Source organism: Chiloscyllium plagiosum, unplaced genomic scaffold, assembly GCF_037043375.1.
Source record: "Chiloscyllium plagiosum isolate Xiang-an unplaced genomic scaffold, Cpla_swu_hap1 HiC_scaffold_4, whole genome shotgun sequence".
Classification (NCBI taxonomy): domain Eukaryota; kingdom Metazoa; phylum Chordata; class Chondrichthyes; order Orectolobiformes; family Hemiscylliidae; genus Chiloscyllium; species Chiloscyllium plagiosum.
The window spans coordinates 124,773,468-124,794,316 of NW_028270142.1; the positions used below are offsets into that span (position 1 = coordinate 124,773,468).

The 20,849-nt window shown below is 42.0% G+C and overlaps 2 protein-coding genes across 3 annotated transcripts in view; both read left to right on the forward strand.

The window, feature by feature from the left end:
• tsnare1 (T-SNARE Domain Containing 1) overlaps nt 1-20,849 on the forward strand; it is a 912,841-nt gene that overhangs the window by 28,211 nt on the left and 863,781 nt on the right. The window lies entirely within an intron of this gene.
• On the forward strand, nt 13,916-14,521 carry LOC148150480 (general transcription factor II-I repeat domain-containing protein 2A-like). Its single transcript, XM_087985881.1, has one exon. It carries the CDS (start codon nt 13,916-13,918, stop codon nt 14,519-14,521), a length of 606 nt encoding a protein of 201 aa, XP_087842007.1.

Sequence of the window (20,849 nt, forward strand, 5' to 3'; positions counted from 1 at the left end):
GCCATTACTTTGTTCTGGCTCCAGACTCTACAGTATTTTTTTTCTCTCTCTCCTTCAAGTATTGATGCTATTATCTTTTTGAAAGTTGCCGAATCTGAATTTATCATCCCCAACAGGCTGTGCATAAACAAAACAAAAGTTTTATACTCATTGTTTCTTTTTCTTTTGGTGATCAGTTTAAGTTTGTATCCTTTGGTTGTTATGTTGTGTCTCATGGTCGTCTTTCAGAGGTATGCTTATGCAATCATCACTCTATCACTGGAAAGTATAAAGATCTTAGTGGGATCTCTTAAAGCTTAACACATACAGAAAGCACATGACTCACTGGACTAACCCCAGTCCAGACAATGACGTGCTTGTGAATGTAATATACTAGCTGGCTGTAATAAATGTCTGAACCTTTTCAAACTAGTTTTATCTATGCCTAGTTTCTAATATTATGAGGGATAATATAAGCAATGCCACATGAGGTAATTAACCCCGCCGGAGGATAAACCCACATACCTTCTCATCATTCTGTCCAGAGTTGTTATTACACACCTCTGGAACAGGTGGGACATGAACCCGGGCATACTTGCTTAAAAGTAGGGACACTAACACGGCATCATAAGAGACCCATGTCTATTGATAACGACTCGATGTTATGACTTAGCAAATTGACCGAAGCGAACCCATTGGAAGCTGGGTGTAAGATTGCGCTGACTTTGCAATTCTGTGGATTGCAGAATGGAAAATACAACTGCGGCTTGGGATTTTGCTGTATTAAAAGATAAGGGGGTGCTATCTTTTGTGTACTTCAGGTATTACTTGCCTACTATTTATGACTTGGTTTATTATAGCCCTAGAGGATTTAAAATCTTATCTTGTTAATCCTTTTTGAGTTGGTTATGGAGATGGGCGCTATAATTTAGCAAAGTTGACTAATTTTGGGGAACGTCATGGAAGGGATTTGCTCTCTGAGCTCTTACAAGATTATCCAATGTAATTCTCTGCTGCTCGCTTCATCACGTGTACCACTTTCCAGTGCGCTCAACAGCGACAGAACTACTTGCTGCTGCTGGTACCTGCCAGGATTAGTGTCACCAGTGCCATATGTAAAGTCTTGTTATGTAACGGGTCAAATACTGCCAGCCCTGAGTAGCTCTTCCAAGTCTAAGTCTTAGGAGAAACTAGGAAAAACTTCTGTACACATGTCACTTCATTGGAAATATGATCACACATTTGTAAGTATATTGCCTCTTTACATCATCTGTCATAGTAACTGTAAGCACATGAATGAAGCTACTGATCTGAGTACTTGTTAGAACCTGTAGTGCTACGTTTCGTGAATTCCTAAAGCAATGTTTGTAATTTTCAACACAATTTTAGATGTAAAGTCTTCTCTCATGTCTTGATGTTAACTTTTACTTAACAACAAGAAAGGTGTCAATAGAAGCAAAATAAAATTTGTACTTTCTTCCAGAAATAAGCAATGGCTGCTTGTCTTTGAACCATAAATTTGTGGTCAATGAATTTACAATAACCCAACTGAATGTATCAGAAGTAACTTAAAAAGCACAGCTTAAAAATATGGGGTAGACCATTTAGGACAGAGATGAGGAGAAACTTCTTCACCCCGAGAGTGGTGGCTGTGTGGAATGCTCTGCCCCAGAGGGCAGTGGAGGCCCAGTCTCTGGATTCATTTAAGAAAGAATTGGATCGAACTCTCAAGGATAGTGGAATCAAAGGTTATGGAGATAAGGCAGGAACAGGATACTGATTAAGGATGATCAGCCATGATCATATTGAATGGTGGTGCAGGCTCGAAGGGCAGAATGGCCTACTCCTGCACCTATTGTCTATTGTCTAAGTAGGTGTCAATTAAGTCCTAACTGGCTTGTTGTGACTGATGCTGTACCATTCTATTATGCTGAAGCTGATGTTTCTCCTGCTCAATGGCCATATCTTCCACTAGGGAAGCGCACTGCCACTCTCCCACCTCCTTCAGCATCCATCACCTCACCTCTTTTTGCCAGTTTCAGTTGTGCAGATGCAGCATGCTGGGATTATGCAGCAAACTGTGTGTGGACTTTACTTCAAGACCACCTCCCTTTTAACCTCGTCCCCACCCACCTATCCCAAACAACCCTATATCCCCACTAATTGATCCAAGCATTGAAACACCATCAGCAGCTCTATCATCTGCTCCATTCTGGCTCTAGTAGAAGAATGGGTTGCATTGCATCTTATGCACTGCCTCCATTAGGGGATTAACAACTAGAGTCACCAGCTATGGTCGCAAAGGGTAACCCTTGTCTCCCACTCACCAACTTTGTAAAGCATAGAGCCCTTGAAGAAAGTCGGGAGTGCAGATGCTGGAGATCAGAGTCCAGAGTGCGGCGCTAGAAAAGCACAGCGGGTCAGGCGGCATCCGAGGAACAGGAGAATCGACTTTTCAGGCATGAGTCCTTCATCACAAATAGGGCCCTTGAATTAATATGTGAGTAAAAGGGTATAGGCATCATAGTAGCCTCTAAGGAACCTGTAAGTTTCCAAGAAGTGGGACTGATGATCACCGATGAATTGTGCATTGACCAAATAGAACCCTTTCCTTCTGCTGAAGTCAGCTGTGTTACAATATGGTAATCTCAACATGACTTGTGGACAGTCTGTAGTGCTGAGCATCTGGAGGAAGGTAGCCACGCTGGCACAGCCTACACTGAGGTTGCAGCCATGACACTTTTACGGGGGGGAGTGAGGAAGTTGCCTCCATAACAACCTTCAAATATTTCTGGCTTGAGAGATCCCACACAGGTATCTACAGGCTTCTTGGAAACAGCCAGTTGCATTAACACTTAACACAACTATTATCTTGATAGCCATCAGGATAGGATGCCTGCACACTTTCAGGATGCCTGCACACTTTCAGGATGCACATCTAGCTCCAGCAAGTGACAAACAGATCTGCGACAATGTCCCACGAGATCCTCAAACTGTGGTGCCATGACACATCTTTCATTTGGAGGAAATGGAGTCAAGGATGATAGTCAGAGTCTCCTCTGCTGACTCTGTATCATGTACCTTCTGGAAATCCATCAGTTTGTGATGGCCCTACGTAGCTTTTGGAAGTTGCTGATGGCACTGAGATTCCTGGTACTTTTGTTTTTCTTTTTCTCAGTCCATGCCTTCATTGTACAGAGGCCACAGTGAGAATAACATCTGCTGTATCTGGATCCATTGTTCATGGTTCCAATGAATCGATGTGGAGAGTATCAAAAACATAAACTGGTCCTTTTTATGAATGCAAGCAGTCAGCATTCAAATCTCCCACAAGTGACAGTTCAGCATTGTCCTCTGCTGAACTTTGTCAGAGAGGGCCATGGATTGGATGGATGTTTGATTCAGTAGATCTTATTTTGATGTTTGCGTCGCAAGTCATGTGGCATAAACACAGAAGGAGATTGAAAATGTGATAGGATTACTGAATCCACTCCCACGCACTAGAACAGGCAGCACTGCATATAACAGCATATTGTCAAATACTTACAGGTCAGTGTGAAAACTAAGCAGATCCTCACCCTTACAATGCCAATCAGACCCTGAACTGTCTATGAATTATGATACTCTTGATGCTTGTGAATACTTCTGCCTCACCAAGGTGATAATGAACAGTTTTTCTGTGAGTGATGGTATGGGTACAATTGCTGGTAAAAACAATGACTGCAGATGCTGGAAACCAGATTCTGGATTAGTGGTGCTGGAAGAGCACAGTAGTTCAGGCAGCATCCAAGGAGCTTCGAAATCGACATTTCAGGCAAAAGCCCTTCATCAGATTTGCATCCCACATAATTGCTCACTGCATGTTTTGGATGTGCAGGGTACTATGATTACATTTGTCTTTGACCTGTACTATGTAAGTTCCTAGTTAATGCAATTTACCCTCGAATGACCTTCCATCACTTTCTCTCTCTAGTAGAGCTTGTTCCCTCATTCAAGGTTTAAAAACACTTATTAATGTACCCACTCTGGGTCTCTTGGCAGCTATTTATCATCTCCATTGCACATTTTGAGATTTGGATGAGGCTGGCAGGCAATCAAATTGATTCTTCACATTGTGACTTGTAGACCAAGCCGATTTAATCTAGTTGGCCCCTAAGTGTCCTTATTCCTTTTTTGTTCCACGCCCACATTCCCACAGGGATCAGTGCTGGGGCCACTGTTGTTTGTGATATACATAAATGATCTGGAAGAAGGCACTGTTGGCATGATCAGCAAGTTTGCAGATGACACAGATTGGTTGAATAGCAGAAAGCATTGGGGACTGTCAAAGAATACTGGAGGATATAGATAGACTGGAGAGTTCGGCAGAAAAGTGGCAGATGGAGTTCAATCCAGGCAAATGTGAGGTGATGCATTTTGGGAAATCTAATTCGAGAGCAAATTATACAATGAACAGAAGAGCCTTGGGAAAAGTTGATGAGCAGAGAGATCTGGGAGTTCAGGTCCATTGTACCCTGAAGGTTGCTGCACAGGTGGATAGAGTGGTCAAGAAAGCATATAGTATGCTTGCCTTTATTGGGTGGAAGAGCTGGCAGGTCATGTTAAAATTGTACGTGATATTGGTTCAGCTGCATTTAGAATACTGTATACAGTTCTGGTCGCCACATTATCAAAAGGATGGGGACACTTTGGAGAGGGTGCAGAGAAGGTTTACGAGGATGTTGCCTGGTATGGAAGGTGCTAACTGTGAAGAGAGGTTGAGTAAGTAAGGTTTGTTTTCATTAGAAAAAAGGAGGTGGGGGGGGGGGTACCTGATTGAGGTCTACAAAGTCATGAAGGTACAGACAGTGTAGATAGAGAAGCTTTTTCCCAGGGTGAAGGATTCAATAATGAGAGGGCACGCTTTCAAGGTGAGAGGTGGAAAGTTTGAGGATACACACGGCAAGTACTTTACACAGAGGGTGGTAGGTGCCTGGAACACGTTGCCAGCTGAGGTCATAGAGATAGGCACGGTAGATTAATTTAAGATGCGTGTGGACAGATGCATGAGTGTTGAGGACCAGAGGGATACAGATGCTTAGGAATTGGGCGACAGGTTTACACAGTGGGTTTGGATCGGATCAGGATTGAAGGCCGAAGGGCCTATTCCTGGCCTGTAAGTTTTCTTTATCCTTTGTACATGTGACACATCTGCTGCAGGATATGTAGAAAAGTACTTGACCATGGGGGTCCGGAATTGGGGGGGGGGGGGGGGGGGTTGCAGGCAGGGGGAGAAAGAGGCATTTGTTCAGAAGAATTAAGGACATCTGTTGTTGGAGTTAATGGATCAGTGTAAATAAGGTGATAACATTTGTTCACCTATGGAATGGGTGGTAGTACTTCCTTTTTGACCCCGAGAGCTAGAAGCTGTATATATTTTACAGTTGGAGATTGGATAACTGAATTTCTCTTTCATGTTTAAGACTCTTAACAAAACTCATACACATTAGGAAAAGAACTTGTAATTTAATAAGCTGAGTGGAATATGTACATAGCAGAACAATCCTGAAACATTTTCATGTATACCACACTGAACAGATTTGAATTTATGAAGCTCAGCTCCGTAATCTTGACTGTTCTGGAATGTGAATGTCTCTTACCCTTACAAGCTAGGAAAACATGGGCTGAAACTGAGATAGTAAGAAAGTTGGAAGATGCTCATATATGAGAAAGAGAGAGAAAAAAAATTCTACCGTAAATTACATTCACTGACCGAAGGGTTCAAGGGAAACGGGGGTGGGGTGGGGTTGTTGGTGGGATAGGATGGAAGCTGGTGGAAAGATTAACTCTTTATGGTCTGATTTGAGTGGACACTTGATTGTCATGGATTGAATGTTGGTGTGTTGGTTCCTAGAGCTCGAGATCCAAGAATGTTATGACATTAATTTACATTTTGGAAATCAAAGATTTTTTAAAAAAAGCCATTTTGAAGGACAATGATACTGGATATGTTAGCTGAGCGAGGTTACCTCATGACCTTTTTCACATAATGAGAGACTAGTCTGAACTATGATGTACTCTTAAAAGGGAAGCTTATCTAGCCAAAGCAATTGGCCATTTGGCCTGGCTTGATCAGGGTTTCCCACTAGAAGTGTATGTAGCTTAATTAGTCCAGTATACTCAGACCTGGCAATTAGTTTCTCTTCCTCTACAAACTTTTGCTGCTAATCTGATTAAGGGCATATGGTGTTTTTTGTAATCTGAGTACAAATTTCTGCATAAAGACAGCTTGTTTGCAGCAATAAGGGGAATAGTCTGAGAGAGCGCTAAGTGGTATGAGCTGGAGCCGCTACTCTCCGAACTGTTTTAAGACCTTAGCTCAAGCCTGGCTTGAAGGTATCTATGTTATAGTGTAACACTGATGCCATTGGTAAATAAAGATAATAATTTAAACTAAACTGTCTGTCAGAGTTTTATATTCCAGATGACCACAGAGTATGATTTCTGGGACGAACCAAAAGTGACTTACAGGTCGAGTCCATTAGAGATTCCCTGAGCCGTCTTGACTTGGTACTCTAACACTCCATTCCATTTTTTCTATTGTTCTACTGTCTTCCACCCTGTTGAATTGTCCTCCTTCATAATTATCCCCCTCCCACCACCACCACATTGTAGCATGCTGACCCCAATCCCCATGAGTGACTACCACAACTTGCCTATGAGCGCAGTGGTCCTTGATAACTTGCCTTGAATTTAAGTGGACAGATCCTAGGAATGACCGTGCATCAACCTATTGACTGACCTGGAGGGGCATCCTTGACTAATCTCTGTGCAGTTCCCCAATTGACTTTTGCACTGGATCTACAGGACTGATTGTGACCTACTTCCTGGAATGTACTTCTATGGCACTCCTGACCCTGAATGCCTCAACTCCCTGACTGAACCATGTCTCAGTCTATGGACTGAGATCACTCAATATCCTGGACTGACTCAAGGAGGATCCCCAGTTTGGCAATGCATTCCCTTAACTTGACAGAGCATTTCTATCTTTAGAATTTGAAATATAGCTATTCAGTTAAAGGACATGCAGTATGGCTGCCACTTAAGCTGCTGTAGATGTGATATCTATGTAGCCCAGTCACCTCACTGTTTTAAAATCTTGGTAGAAAATCCAATTTTTCTCTGTCAAGGTTCACATTTTTTCTGTTTTTTTTGTAATTGACTGGCCACTGCCCATGTTTTTCAGAAGCTAGGAAGGTTCAGCATTCTCCTGGGGTTTCAAAAGCTTTTGTCAGCCTCAATAGGAATCCTAATGACTAGAAGTGACAATAGTGACACTCGTTCGGACCTACCAATTTAAAATGTTGAGTACTGATTATTTAAACCCATGTTATGAATCCCTTAATCTTTTATTGATATAAATTCAGACAGTAATGATTAAACTGTATAATTGTGCTCTTGGCATTATTAGGACTGCACCTTTTGAGCATGATGGAAATTGGCTGTGGTGACCTGATTGTGGTATCATCTGGCTCTGCTTTTTCTCTAATGGTGTCAAGGAATAAATCTGAAACAGCTGAAGTTACATACATTTCACAAGATGTTGACAGCTTGCATGTTGTCAACATTTCGGATTATAGTCGCTATCACATTTGACAGCCAGAGAGAGTTGACCAGAAATCTCAGTAGTTCTTAGTGATAATATCGTGTGTTGACAAATTAAAACAAAATTTAAGAATTCCATGATGAGTTAGCTCTATTGTCCCATGATACAAAGATAATGGTGGGTGTATAGATGAGAATGCATTGCTAAATCTATTATCCTTGACTGATAGTGGTGCACATATCCATTTCTTCATGCGCCCTGCATGTCATAACCATTTCATAATTTTGAGAATAATTGAACACGGCGAATAAATACAGTATGTTTCTCTCAGGACTGACATTTAACCTGCAAGTTAATGAGTTACTTTTCAACCGAGGGTTAAGGTAATGCCAATAACCACTAGAATCCACTGGGGTACTCTTCCATAGTGATGAAGTAAACTGGAATATTTCTGGTCCCTTTCTCTGAGGAAGGATGTTCTGGCTTTGAAGAGAGTGCAATGAAGGTTAACCAGACTGATTTCTGGGATCGTATGAAGAGAGACTAGATTGGTTAGGACACTGGAGTTTAGAAGAATGAGGAGGGATCTCATAGAAAACTATAAAATTTGAACAGGATTGGACATGGTAAATGCAGGAAGGAAGTTCCTGATGACTAGAGCCAAGGGACACACTTTTTTAAAGAATATGAAGTAGGCCATTTGGGACTGAGATGAGAAGAGTGGTGAACCTATGGAATTCCCTGCCAGAGAAAGCAGTTGAGGCCAAAACTTGGAATGTTTTCAAGAAAGAGAGAGATATAGTTCTTGGGCTAAAGGTTTCAAAGGATATGAGGAGACATCAGGAACCGAGCACTGATGTGGATGATCAGCCATGATCGTACTGAATAGCGGAGCAGGCTCGAAAGGCTGATTGGCTGGCTTACTTCCATTTTCTATATTTCTAAGTGATCGCGTAGTTTGCTCACCCATTATCTGCAATGCTCATGAAAATGTCATTAAGTACATTTTTCAATTTTTCCTTTTTTAAACAAGCCTGTGGATGAGGGGAAAGGGATGTTTGTGCTTTTTGGCAGACAATACTTCAAGTGGGGTTATGAGCAGGAAATAAAAACTGAAAGAATTGCTGACACTAGAAATAAGAAACAAAAACAAATTGCTGAAAAAGCTCGTCGGGTCTCTACAGATGCTGGTGGCCCTGCTAAGCTTTTCCATCAATTTCTGTTTTCTATTCTGAGCAGAAAATATGACGTTTTGAGATTTTACTCAGATTACTAAGTTACATCAATCAGTTGTGATATCAAACCCAGTCTTAGGGGTTATGCACATAATCATGACTAACGTTGCATTTTTAATAATGATGGAAAGCTATATGGAGAGCTTTCTCTTGAATGTTCAGTTGAGGCCTGTTTGACTGCCCAAGTGAATACAAATAATTGTGTAACCTTCTTTCAACAACTCATCTGAAAATATAGCACCCCTTGCAAACATACAGGTGTGAAGTATTGAGCCATTTAAGCCATTATTAGTGGACAAATTGCACAATGAACTTTGCAGTTGCCTTTGCCAATATAAGAGTTGACACTGCAAAAATATTTCATTGGCTTTGAAGTACCTTGTATCTTCTGTGATAGTGAATGGCATTAAATATGTTTGTTCAATCCTTTTTCAGAGATAACCAGATACTGAGAAATTGAAAATTAATGTTTGCTAACCTGGTTGGCAGGTATCTTTGCCTAAGGGCACTCGAGAGCCATATTAGGTTTTATGCCAATCTTGGAGCTAGTCAGAATTGCTAGATTTTACTTGAGAGTCAGATATTATCATAAGTACCAAAGGTGCTATGTTAAGGTGCTGGACCTTACCTCCAAAACTTTAGAAGTGTGAAAGTATGGAATATTTTGTTTGAGGTGCAGATCCCCATTGAAGAATGTGGGTTTGGCTCCTCATCCAAGCAAATGTTGGTTCATCTTTTTATACCCAACTACCAAGGTCTCTGAATATTGTGTCCCAATCTCATTCATTCCACCACTTTGCCTCATGGGTAAGCTGCTGCCTTGAATGAAACTTTGCTGTGACTGAAATCAGAAGCTTGTCTGTGGAGTTCTGCAAATATAAAATGATACCCTGCCAAATTTGGATTATTGTTTTGAGTAATGTGAATCCTAAATTGAAGTAAATACAAGTCTACAAATATATAACTGAATAATGTTATTCTAATAATGACTGTAGTCTAACTTGTACCAATATTTTTTTTAATAAAAAGGCATGCAAGTAGTATGTTTCTGTGCAATGGTATTTGCCTTCAATTGACCTGGAAGAAAGCTTTTCTGAGATCTCATGATTTCTCTGGTGAGACCTTCAACTGTCTCCATGCAGTAGATTGTAATGTATTTTGATGTGATTTGTGAACAGGGCATACAGTGATGTCATTCAGCTGTTAAGCAGCCAGTCATGTTTAAGTATTTGCACAGATAGCGATCTAAGAAATGAAAATTGTAGTCATTGTAATGAGGGTTGTCAGGTAGAACTCCAAGAATGCGTTCTCTGATTGAGGCTGTTCATGTGGTCTAATCAGGGAGTCCTGACTGACTGATTAGACATGGGAGTGTCAGAGGTTCTGTTCACTCAGAGCTGGCTATGAGGATGCCAAACCAGTGTGAAGTACTATGCATGTGTAAATAAAGGGTGACTTGGTGACCATACTGACCTTTCTGAAGTTATTTCAAAAACACAAGTAATCAAGTTGATTTAGCAAAATGTTAGATTGGAATAATAGTTTGAAGATGTACATGAATTAAGGTGGGAGATGAAATGATATGAACAAATTTTAAGACAATTATTTTAAAATATCCAGTTTAATCTAATAATTAATGATAATGAAGGTATTTAAAAGCATTGCACAATTTTTTTCAGCAAAAGAATGATTCATCAGTAATTAGTATTCAGATCAGCGTTTTTAAAAAAAAATACTTGTTTCACCTCCATAAACAGACTTAATGGGATTTTGACAGTGCTGTAACAATGGAATAGGGAAAACTCACGCCAGGTCAATGTTACTGATTGGTAGGTGATGGTCTCCGAGTTAGCCAGTGAAATAACAATCATTTTATTTTCTATGTACCCTCATGGGATGTGGGTATCGTTGACTGCGCCATTGCCTGTCTCTAGTTGCCCTTGTGAAAGTGGTGGTGTAGATGAACTCACAATGTCATAAGGGCAAGAACTCCAGGATTTTGACCCAGTGATACTGAAGGAATGGCGATATATTTCCAAGTCACAATGGTTAGTGACTTGAAGGGAAACTTGCAGGTGGTGGTATTCTTTATCTGCTGTCATCCTTCTAGATTGACCTAGTCATGGGTTTGAAAGGTGCTCTCTAAGGATGTTTGGTGAATGTTTGCAGTGTATCTTGTGGATAGTACACACTACTGCTACTGAGTGTTGGTGGTGGTGGGAGTGGATGCTTGAGGATGTGGTGCTCAAGTGGTCTGCTGGAAGTGTCAAGCTTGAGTGTTGTTGGAGCTTTGATCTTCCAGGAACGTGATGAATATTCCATCACACTCCTGACTTGTGCCTTGTAGATGATGAATAGGCTCTGGGGATTCAGGAAATGAGTTGCTCCTGCAATATTCCTAGCCTCTGACCTGCTCTTGTAGTCACTCTGTGTATGTGGCGAGTCCAGTTGAATTGCTGGTCAACAGTAATCCTCAGGATGTTGATAGATTACATTACAATGTGGAAACAGGCCCTTCGGCCCAACAAGTCCACACCGACCCGCAACCCACCCATACCCCTACATTTACCCCTTACCTAACACTATGGGCAATTTAGCACGGCCAATTCACCTGACCTGCACATCTTTGGACTGTGGGAAGAAACCGGAGCACCCGGAGGAAACCCACGCAGACACGGGGAGAACGTGCAAACTCCACACAGTCAGTCGCCTGAGGCGGGAATTGAACCCGGGTCTCTGGCGCTGTGAGGCAGCAGTGCTAATCACTGTGCCACCGTGCCGCCCATCTGTCACCATGATATGTGGGTTGTGGGCACCAACATTTACTTATCCAGGATAGTGGGGAATTCTGTGATGTGTAGTACCATTGAATCTGAAGGAGTGGCGGTGAGATGGTCATTGCCTGGCATTTTCGTGACATGAATATTACTTGACACATCTTAGGTCAAACCTGGATATTGTTCAGATCTTGTTGTGTTTGGATGTGGATTTAGTGAACATTCTGAGTTCTGATCTTGATGGTGGAAGGAGGATCATTAATGAAACAGCTGAAGATGGTTGGACCTTGGACACTACCCTGAGGAACTCTTGCAGAAAAGTCCTGGAACATAGATGACTAACCTGCAACAACAACAACCATTACTTGATGTACCAGGTATGAAACCAACCAGTGGAGAGCTTGCCCCTGATTCCTATTGATTCCTGTTTTGCTAGGGTTCCTTAATGCCATACTTGGTCGAGGGAGAGAAGTGGAAGTGCATTTAATTGGCTGTTCTTAGAGTTAGTACTCTTGCAGCCCTCTACTCCACACACTAAGATATCAGGCCCCTCTACACACAGCATTCATTTTGCAATCATATTGAAGGCCAAAACATAGCACCACAGGCTTTCTGTTGAGGGTGGTATGAAAGGCAGTCGGCCCCTCCATTATCTCATCTAGTTTTGCCTCTCTTTGTTTGAAGTTTTTCTAATGCTCTGGTATGACATCCCATGGATCTTTCAGAGGACTTTGTCAGCCAAAGAGTGTATTTCCATTTGTAGTATGTTTCTTTTTGGTGGTAGCAAGTACTTGTTTTAAAATAAATCACATTTTGGAATTACATTAACCGTGTCCAAGGTATTTCAATGTTCTGATCTGTCACCATGATATGTGGGTTATGGGCACCAACATTTACTTATCCAGGATGGTATCAATTCTCTTGAATGTTGTTGGAGCTGTACCCATTCTGTGCTGTAAAACGTTTGACTGTAAGCCCCTAGACCAGACCTGGGCATCATACAGCCCGCGGGCCATATCCGGCTCTTTGGTTGTTCCTGTCCGGCCCGCATGTCAATCTTAAATTAGAACATAAATGAATAAGTATTTACGTCATGCACACAATACAACTGTGTTGCTTTTGTTTTGAAAAGGATGCTTTTTTGATTTATGTATGGACGCACATGCACGTGTATGTGCGTGCGTGAACTGCTAAAATTGATGCTTGCTGGCTAGCCCTCAAAATGCCAGCTCACGCCAAGACAAGTTATGTCATATCCCACAAAATCGCCAGAAACAGTAAACCATTTTCTGATGGAGAGTTTATTAAGGAGTGCTTGTTGGACTCTGCAGAATTAATATGCCTGGAGAAAAGGAGGCATTTGAGAATGTGCCCCTCTCTCGACGCACTGTAACAAGAAGGATTGGGGATATCGCGAGAAATCTGGAGCTTCAGCTGCAGCACAGAGCGGTCAAATTTGACTTTTTCCCTTTGGCTTTGGATGAGAGCTGCGACATACATGACACAGCCCAGCCACTTATCTTCGTACGTGGGATAACTATGGACTTTAAAATCACGGAGGAGCTGGCAGCCATGCAGTCAATGAAAGGAACAACAACGGGTAATGATTTGTTCATGGAGGTAAATGCATATTTGGACACGTTGGGACTAAAATGGGACAAGCTGACAGGTGTAACAACGGTTGGTTGTCCAAATCTAACGGGGAAAAATCGTTGGACTCTTTAAGAGAATGCAGGATAAAGTGACAGAAATTGACCCTGAACAGAAATTGGTATTTTTGTACTGTATTATACATCAGGAAGCATTGTGTAAGCCAGTGCTAAAAATTAACCATGTGGTTGTTGTTGTTGTTGTAACTAAAATAGTTAACTTCATCAGGGCAAGAGTTTTGAATCACAGGCATTTTGTTGCACTTTTGGAGGAAAGTGAGACTGAACATCGTGACACGGTGGCACGGTGGCACGGTGGCACAGTGGTTAGCACTGCTGCCTCACAGCGCCAGAGATCCAGGTTCAATTCCTGCCTCAGGCGACTGACTGTGTGGAGTTTGCACATTCTCCCCGTGTCTGCGTGGGTTTCCTCCGGGTGCTCCGGTTTCCTCCCACAGTCCAAAGATGTGCAGGTCAGGTGAATTGGCAATGCTAAATTGTCCGTAGTGTTAGGTAAGGGGCAAATGTAGGGGTATGGGTGGTTTGCGCTTCGGCGGGTCGGTGTGGACTTGTTGGGCTGAATGGGCTGTTTCCACGCTGTAAAGTAATCTAATCTAATCTAATCTATAAAGTAATCTAAAAAAAAACATAGGCTACCACACAGCTGTCAGCTGACTCAGCCTGGGCAAAATGCTGAAAAGTGTATGGGACCGGAGAGAAGAGATTCAAGATTTCTGTGTGAAGAAAGGGAATGGCATTCCACAGCTTTCAGATGCAGACTGGATTGCAGACCTTGGTTTTGCTGTTGATGTGACTGCACTTATGAATGAACTAAATGTGAAACTGCAGTGCAAGGGCCTTTTTGTGCATAAAATGTACAACTTGGTAAAGGCTTTTATGAGAAAGTTGCAGCATCTCTCAAGCAAAATGGAGGACAACATTCTCATCCACTTGCCAACACCGAAGGAAGCCGCACCTTCAGCTGATCACCTCCACAGGTACTCGTCTATGTTAGAAGCACTGCATGGTGAATTTTCAAGGCAATTTCAAGACTTTAAAACAGTCGAAAATGAAATGCACATGATTTTTTCCCCATTTACATGCAATGTGGAGAATGCATCTAGTGATGTTCAGCTTGAACTCATTGATCTGCAGTCTGACACACTTCTGGCAGAGTACTTTAAGTCAGTCTCACTGCTTGATTTTTACTCTTTCCTCAAAGAGGAGAACTTTCCACACATGAGGAGGCATGCTCAGAAGATTTTAGTCCTCTTTGGAGCTACCTATATATGCTAACAGACATTTTCAGTGATGAAGTTTAGCAAATCCAAATACAGATCCTCTATCACTGATGATCACCTCTCAGCTGTCCTTCGTATACCCACCTCAGGCATTCAACCAGATTTCAGTGCACGTATTCAAGCCCAAAACAGATTTTTCTCACTAAACAAGTAAAATGAACTGTAAAACATCAAAAGTACTTATGCTTTTTGTATAGAATTGTTTGTAAGACTGTTGGTTCGGCCTCCAACACAACTCTGGTTTCTCATGTGGCCCCTTGGAAGAATTAATTGCCCACCCCTGCCCTAGATGCTAATATGGAGAAGTTTTCCAGGTTTGTATTGTCGATTTTTATTTCATGTGATCTACCTTGTTGCTGCAGCTGCCTCGTGTCATTTTTGCCTTCAGCAATAATTTCATCCGCTATTGTGTAGCAACTGGTCTCTTTCTTTGAATTATTTTTTGATAAACCTCTTAACACATATTATGACACACACTTGTGAGGGAGGTGGAACTTAACTTTTTCTGGCCCAGAATAAAAGCTGCATTACTCTAATGTAAGAGCCCTCTACTACACCACAAGAGACCTCAATTTGTTTTTAAACATGATAGAAGCTTGGCCTCAGATATTTATTATTTACTACTTTGCAAATCAGGCAGTCTGAAGACCAACAGGACAGGAGGGACCATTCCTCTATCAAGAAGAAGAAAGGTCCTGCAAGAATGAGGGAGGCAAGGTGGCTGCCTCACAGCACCAGAGATACAAGTTTGATTCCAGTCCTGGCTGGCTGGCTGCCTGTCTGTCTGTTTGTGTGAAGTTTGCACTTTCTCCCAGTGCCTGCCTGGATATCCATCGGGTGCTCCCGTTTCCTCCCACAGATCAAAGACGTGCACATTAAGTAGATTAGCCATGTTGAAAAATAAATTGCTCATGGGGTCCAGAGATGTGCAGGTTAGGTGGATTAGCCATGGTAAAAGCCCCATGCGGGGTTATGGGTATTTATGTAGGGCCTCTGCAAACTGAATGGGCTGAAAGGCCTCTTTCAGCCTGATGTGATTCTATGATTCTAAAACAACCAGTCAGGCTGGTTATCTAGTCTTTCCCTGCAAGAAATTGCCTTTACAGGAGCTCTGCTGTGATTCTGTCTGGAAACTGAGTCATAGTGGCCTACACAGAACAAGATTCTTTGGCCCATTGAGTCTGCACTCATCAAAAACAAATGCCTAAATATTCTAATTGTATTTTCCAGCACTTCACCATGGCCTTGTATGCCTTGCATCGCCAATCTACTTCTCAGGTGTTATGAAATTTTCTGCCTCTACCACCCTTTATAGGCAGCAAGTTCTAGATTACCACCACCCTCTTTTTCCGCTCATCCCCTCAACCTCCTGCCCCAAACCTTAAATCTATGTTCCCTGGTCATTGATCCCTTCACCAAAAGGAAACATTTCTTCCTATCTACCCTGTCTCTGCACCTCCATCGTTTTATACATCTCAATCATAACCCTTCTCAGTGTCTTCTGCTCCCATTCTATCCAATTTCTTTTCATAATTTTTTAAATAATCTCCAGCCCAGACACTATCCCACTAAATTTCCTTGGCATCCTTTCTGGTGCAATCTCATCCCTCTGAAAATGCAGATTTCAGAACTGCACAGAATACTCTAGCTGTGGCCTAACCATTAATTACATCGTTACAGGATAACTTGGCTTCTCTTGCATTCTGTGTCTGCTCATAAAGGCAAGTATCTCAATATCCTCTTAACCACTTTGTTAACTACCTGTCTTGCTACATCGTGGAAATACACACCAAGGTTGTACTGATTCTTGGTGCTTCCCAGGATCCTGCTGTTTCATCATGCATTCCCTTACCTTGTTTATCCTGGCCAGAGGATTCTAATTCTCAACCTTCCAAAGAATCATGAGAGAGTGTCCACTCACATGTGTAATGTGTGAATCTTTAAAGGATTAAATCTATACATGGAATATGCTGCTTGTGTGTGTACCTTTTTTTTTCACTGCCTGTAGGTTTGTTAAGTAAATAAATGTTGCATTTTCTCCTAATTTTTAAAATTACGCACAAAAGAGGCCATTGTGTCTTATCAAAATTGATAGCACTCGGGGTAAGTTACTCCCTTGAAACTTATTCATTTTATTGTAAGAAGGCAAAAACAAAGTGTAATGGTTTTCCCATCTCCCCCCATCCATAACAATATCCACGTGTCACTGATTGGTCAACAGAGGAAAAATTGAGAGAATATTGGGCAGACTCTCAAACTAATCTTGTAACTGATCATCCATTTTTCAGCGAGGTTAATTTCAAATGACCTATGGTATTGTTTTTTACTTTATTCTGTCATGAGATGTGGACATCACTGACCAGGCCAGCATTTGTTGTCCACTGCTCTTGAACTGAGTGGTGCTCTCCGTCAGTAACCGCATGGTTATCGATTTGGAGTCCAGTGTAGACTAGAGCGGTAAGGACAGCAAATTTCCTTCCCTAAATCATATTAGTGAACCAGATTGGTACTTCTAAAAAAAAATTCATTAATGACATGAGGGTGTCACTGGCTAGGCAGCATTTGTTGCCAATTCCTAATTGCCCAGAGGGCAGTTAAGAGTCCACTACATTGGTGACAGTCTGGAGTAACATGTAAGGATAGCAGAGCTTTTTCTGTAAAGGACATTAGTGAACCAGATGGGTTTTTACTGACTATCAACAATGGATTCATAGTAGTTATTAGATTCTTAATTCTAGATATTTGTTGAATTCAAATTCCACCATCTGCCATGGCGTGATTCGAACCTGGTCCCCCAGAACATTATCAGCGTCTCTGGATTAAGAGTCCAACGATAACACCACTAGGCCATTGCCACTGCCCCCGCCCCCCCCCCCCCCCCCGCATTACAACAATTGGTAATGGTTGTCATTAGATTATTTATTTTGCAGCAAGATTTACCTTTTTACAAGAAAGTAATTCATCAGCTTTCAATACATTTGATCTTTTTATCCACAAAGATAAAAGTTCTGAATTGAAACGGCCATCTGATGTTCATTCTTCCTTCAAAATTAGAAATTGGCTATGGATTCTCTTTGTCTCCTACCTGTTGCTAAAAGAGCTGGCATGGGGAATGTATACCTTTTGTGAATCCCACAAGCCCTCCACTAATGCTGGTGCACAAATTCTATGGGTGGCTAAGATCTCTGAGATCATAGCTAAAGAATGTGCTGCACCTATTTTGTGGTATGGGGGGGGCGGGGGGGGGGGGGGGGGGGGGGGTGAGTGAAATTGACAGGCAAAAGGTAAGACAGTAGTTTGTGCCATTGTCAGAGGTTTACCAGCCTCAGGTTTGAGAGGGAGGTATATAAAGATGAACCAAAAGGCAAACCGAGGAAGGAAAAGAAAAAGTTTCGTCTAGGATTTAAATCAAACCAGCCTTCCCTATCTCTCCTCTCTCCCCCCCCCCCCCCCCCCCTAGCTTTTTGCTCATCATAATCATTAATGGTGGAAATGGAATAAAAATGGAATAAGTTTCACTCTGTGCCAAGGGAGTGAGGTAAAGAAACCCCAGTAGTTTCACATTAGAATGGATTTCAGAGGAAGTTAAATTTCTGTATTGAATGGCTGGCTTTGTGTGAAATTAGGGCAGAACAAAAATAGTCACGTATACACAAAAGGTCTGAAGTGGATTTCATTATGAACTTGCAAGGGGGAGAGCAGCTCGGGAGAAGAATCTCTCATCTCTGAAGAGGAACATTTTGAGGTGACCGCCAAATTTCAACCTATTGGTGCACGGATGTATATGTGAGAGTGTTAGTTTCAAATTATTTCCAGCTTTAGTTACAAAGAGAGCTTGGACAGTCTGGAGTTGTTTCCATGAAGAGGAGATTGAGAGGGGACATGACTGAGACATGTAAAGTTTGAGGAACATAGATAGGGTCAATGGGGAGAAACTTTTCCCCTTGACGGAGAAAACTATGACTGGGTTCATAGGTTTAAGATATGGGACAGAAGATTGAGATGTGAGGAAAAACATTTTTGCTCAGCAGGTGATGGGAATCTAGAACTCACTGCCTATAAGTGTGATGGAGGCAGAAACCCCCATAATACTTGAGCAGTATTGAGGTGCCCCTGCAATGCCAATGCATGCAAGGCTTTTGACTGACATGAGCTGAAAATGTGTTGCTGGAAAAGCGCAGCAGGTCAGGCAGCATCCAGGGAACAGGAGAATCGACGTTTCGGGCATAAGCCCTTCTTCATTCCTGAAGAAGGGCTTATGCCCGAAACGTCGATTCTCCTGTTCCCTGGATGCTGCCTGACCTGCTGCGCTTTTCCAGCAACACATTTTCAGCTCTGATCTCCAGCAACTGCAGACCTCACTTTCTCCTTTTGACTGACATGGATATGATGGACCAAAGGATCTTTCTCTGCATTAGACAGACAGAGCTTTGCAATTACATGTGCATTGATGCATAGCAGAAGGAAGCCATTTTGCCCATGCCAGCTTTGAGAAAGCACTACCTAATTGAATTCATCTCCCCTGTTCTTTCCCCCCACAAACATCCATGTAATTCATCTCCTGCAAGTAGTATAGAAAAAGTTTTCTCTTTGGAAATCTGTTGAAATTGAAATAACTTCAGAGGTCGGTCACTAAGTCATCCTTTATTTACACATGGTGAGTCCTTGACAGTGATCTAGCTTCCTCAATGCCAGCTCTCGGGGAACAGATGTAAGACACTCCTGTTTATTTTTTTTTTGAGCAGAGTCCTTCACTCTCACTGATGCAGCTCTCTCAGAGGCTGCTCTGAGTGAAGAGAACCTTTGACCTTGCTGGGTTTTTTTCCACATGACCCCCTAACTGCGGTAGTGCTTATATTGTCCCCAGCACCTGTGTTGTGTGTAGGTGTGAGACAACAGGTGTACAAATCTTTATTCAGTTTCCACCACCAGGAAGAAAGGAAACACCCAAGTGGCCAGTGACAAGCAGTGTCCTTAGAGGGCAGACACTCCTGCTTATGTCTGTCAGCCAGGGCTCCCTGACTGGACCAGATTAACCGTCCCAATCCAGGAACTCTTATTTTGATGTCTACCTGACTGATCACTGCAGAAACCACTTCCATTCTCTTTTTTTAGGCAGCAAAACAACCAAGAAATACATGTTGCTAATTACCTCCAATTATATAAAAACCATGTTTGGTAATGAGGAATTGGCTTGTGATAGCTCTGGAGACCGATCTGAACTAGTCTTGGGAGTGAGCATGCTGGTACAATTGTCTGCTCAATTCCGTGTTTGTTAACAATGTTTGTGTTTGTTTCAGTAGTGAGTGAAAGATAGTATCATTGCTGCAATGAGCTGGGAGGAGCTAATGAGCCAATGCAAGGGACCTGTACGAACAACAGTGGGGATGTAAACAGTAACCCTGGATGTCTTAGTGAGATCATGTCATTTGGATTAAATATGCATTAATTAAGTTCATTCATACTGTTCAGCACAGCAGTCCCTCTTAGTTGCTTCAGCACTTGCTCATTACTGAAACCAAAATCAAAACATTGCATAAAAGCGATGCAGAGGATACAAAGAAACTAACAAGGCACAAAGAGGGGAGAGGTGTGTGTGAAATCATTGCTAATAGCCAAAACTTTTAATAAATGAGAAGGAGAAGTGAAGTAGAATGGGGTCTCATTATGTACAGTTGCAGGATGGATTTTAATAAGCAATACAGAATTCATATCCATTTTCACCATGGAGAAAGAATAAAACCAATTGTGGATAAAAATATTAAGAGATACAAAGTGTAGTTGGATGCTCACCCACTCGGGCCCGTTCTGCCTTTGGTAGGAGCACGACTGATCTGATTTAATCTCAACTTGTCAGTCCTGCCTCCCCCTGATAATCTTTCGTCCCCTTGGTAATCAGGAATCTGTCTACCCCTGCCTTTTTAAAAGAAAAAATGTAAAGGTTTTGTGTCCGTTACTTTTTTGAGAAAGAGAACTCCAAAGATTCCCAAGCCAGTGGGCAGGGATGGGTGGGCGGGGTGGAGGGTGGGGTGGGGTGGCGAGGTGGTGGTGTAGAAAATATTTCTTAATCTTCACTTGAAATGTGGACTCCATTCTTTTCTAAACTATGATGTCTACATCTAGATTCTTTCACAAGAGGTCACAAATTTTCAACATCCACCTAGTCAACTCCTGTCAGGACCTTTTTTTCTTTTTCAATTAAGTCATCTCTGAGTCTTCCAAACTTCAGAGGAGTCTGTCTAGCCTTTTAGGCTTAAGGCAAACTAGTCAATTATCAGTAGTGGTTGAGTAAACCTTCTTTGAACTGCTTCCAACACATTAAC

Bases quoted from the DNA above. Each gene is read 5' to 3' on its own strand.
- LOC148150480 (XM_087985881.1), top strand. From the start codon at position 13,916: ATGCTGAAAAGTGTATGGGACCGGAGAGAAGAGATTCAAGATTTCTGT.